Raw genomic sequence first — 2,446 nt, 5'->3', positions numbered from 1 at the left:
CACGTTATATTAAGGTTGCAACTGGCGGTTGCATCCCATACTGACACACCCATAAAAGCTCGAACTTAATCTTTTAATTTCACACATGAATAACGAAAACCCGTTACCAAGATTACCCTGTCAATGGCTTGTTTTGCTTACATTGATGTTTTAGACCGATTCATTGACATGTCCAAGCCCACGACAAGTAGTAGAAGTATTGGCATGCAAAGCGATGCAGCGACAGGGAGTGTCCTACCTTCAGATAATTGTAATTCAGACGAGCGACAAACAAAGAAATGAGCTATCAGGGAGGAGGCTAGGTATGTGCTGAGACCATTGGCTTTGAATATGACAGGATGTCTTGTCGCGCAAGTGGGTCGTAACACTAACGAAGACTGAATCAAAGGACTTGAGTTCAATAGTACTTGAGTCTGCGCCAGTGGCTGGTAGCATGATGTATATCATCATGCGGTTAATGTTGTCAAAACGCAGATCGAAGGAGCGTGGTGCTCAACTCGAAGTATTAGAAAGTCACCCCTAATGAATACACCTTTCAACGTAAAGTCATCGGTTGCTCATGATCTCGAGCGCCTTTTACGGCGTAGAGGCATGTTCGCAAAGAGTGCGTGTGTGAGATGATCGATATCCTCATACCGAACACTACAGAATGCGCTTCGGAGCATCGATGCATCAATGGTTAGCTCAGGCAGACACCAACAAGCTTTGGCGTACATATTTGGTGAACGTAAATATCCCGATGAAGTAGTATTACATACAACCCCATCACATCTCCTGAATGAAAAGCTTACCTTAGGTGGATCCCCGATTCGCGCATTGTCCACGCATGAGACGAATTTTGTCATGTTTCGGTGGACAGCGGTGGACACGGCACGTGAGGAGTCCCTAGTATATGGATGTCCGCACTGTTTAAAACCCACAATTGGCATTGTGGATCAGGTCGCTGTGGGTTGACTGTCTTACGTTCTTATTATGATGGTCACAGTCCACAACCCGCTATGTGACTATATAATTGCAACCCAAATCAACAGTCGGTCTCGTCTTCTCAACAATTGGATAACACACTCAATCGCAACAGTTACTATCAGTCATCCCATCTTACATATCTATCAACATGTCTTCTCTACTCTCGAAGTTGTTTGATGCACTAAAGGTAGACCTCCTCTCGCATTATCTATTTACTTTCTGACGGTTATAGATCTCAACCCCTGATTCAATTAGACAACGACCGATTAAACTTGTCCGTCCGAAGAAGCAGCCTAATCCCCAGTTCTACGGATACGCGATCTCTCACGAATGGCTTGTCCGGTTTGCGGAGCAACACTGCCCAGAAAAATTACGCGATCGTAATTCCGAAGGCTATAAAACCCATGCCATGGTGCGAGGATACATACACCTTGTGTTTTCACGGGCATCAACAATCTAGACACCATCGCCTGCTTCAATCTCATGGAGGGTGCCTCAGTGCCCTCAGAGTGGATCCCCGTGTCTAATGGCGACTACGACGACGTGCTCTCCGACGAAGAATTCTGGCTTTTCAGATTCAGACAGTTCACGTGCTCACTGTGTGTTCGGATGAAGAGGATGTTTTAAAGACCGTCCTATTCAGGAACAGATGGACTACCTTACCGAGTTGGTCGGGCATGGGCCGCGGTGGTGGATGGGTTGTAAGAGTTCATATTGAGCGCGAATGACGCAGAGTTCGTTGAACGAGTTACGTCCTCGAATATGTACCTTCATAGTTGTAGGCTGTGCTTCGAGTGGTATATGTACATTAGATCAAACATACAACTCAGTCCGGTGAACTTGAAGTGCGGAATCAACGCCAAATCCTGAATTTGATTCCTCCAAATGAACGAAGACTGAATCGAACTTGAAGGACTTGCCATAGTGCATCTGAAACTGGCGCGGACTCACTATTGAACTCAAGTTACCAAGAAGGAAGGTTATGACCTGGTCCCCGGGGCCCATTGGCCTTGAATTTGACAGTGTTCACCTTGGCCTGCAGTATTTCGTTAATCAATATTTACATAGTGCTGTCGCAGTGCACACCTCCTTGATCGAAAGTCGACTTTATGCGGTGATTCGTCTGATTGTGGACCACTCACGTCTCGAGCTATATGTCACATGACTTGCTGACGCTGGAACGGATATCTACACATTAAGTTACGACTCGGTGCGAAATATATTTCTCTTTCTGCATTTCGACTTTTGATCAAGCATACAAAAGCCTGTGAAGTGCATCAATGACCCTATTGCTGAACGGTTTTGAACCTCGATCCTCTAACGCGGCACCTACTTTCCAGGTCTTTGATAGATTGATATCGTTCGAAACGCCTCTGGTGACGGCGGTACGCATTACGCGTGCGGCAAGCATGTGAAAAGCTTGCTAGAAAGACAGCGTTCACAACATTCGTTACATGACAAGGTTGGCAGCAACTGAAGC

At 46.0% G+C, this 2,446-nt stretch overlaps 1 protein-coding gene across 1 annotated transcript; it reads left to right on the top strand.

The window, feature by feature from the left end:
- Nucleotides 1–1,114: 1,114 nt before the first annotated feature.
- DFJ58DRAFT_846914 (uncharacterized protein) lies at nucleotides 1,115–1,836 on the top strand (the record flags this gene model as incomplete). The annotated part of the gene is made up of 4 exons (XM_041393376.1): nucleotides 1,115–1,153; nucleotides 1,199–1,346; nucleotides 1,427–1,565; nucleotides 1,779–1,836. The coding sequence occupies 4 exons, from the start codon at nucleotides 1,115–1,117 to the stop codon at nucleotides 1,834–1,836; spliced, it is 384 nt and encodes a 127-aa protein (XP_041237102.1).
- Between the last annotated feature and the right edge of the window lie 610 nt (nucleotides 1,837–2,446).

This window comes from Suillus subalutaceus (assembly GCF_016647625.1).
Source record: "Suillus subalutaceus strain FC151 chromosome Unknown DFJ58scaffold_192, whole genome shotgun sequence".
Lineage (NCBI taxonomy): Eukaryota > Fungi > Basidiomycota > Agaricomycetes > Boletales > Suillaceae > Suillus > Suillus subalutaceus.
The sequence above is the reverse complement of the archived record's forward strand: the minus strand, read 5'-3'. Positions and strand labels throughout refer to the sequence as shown.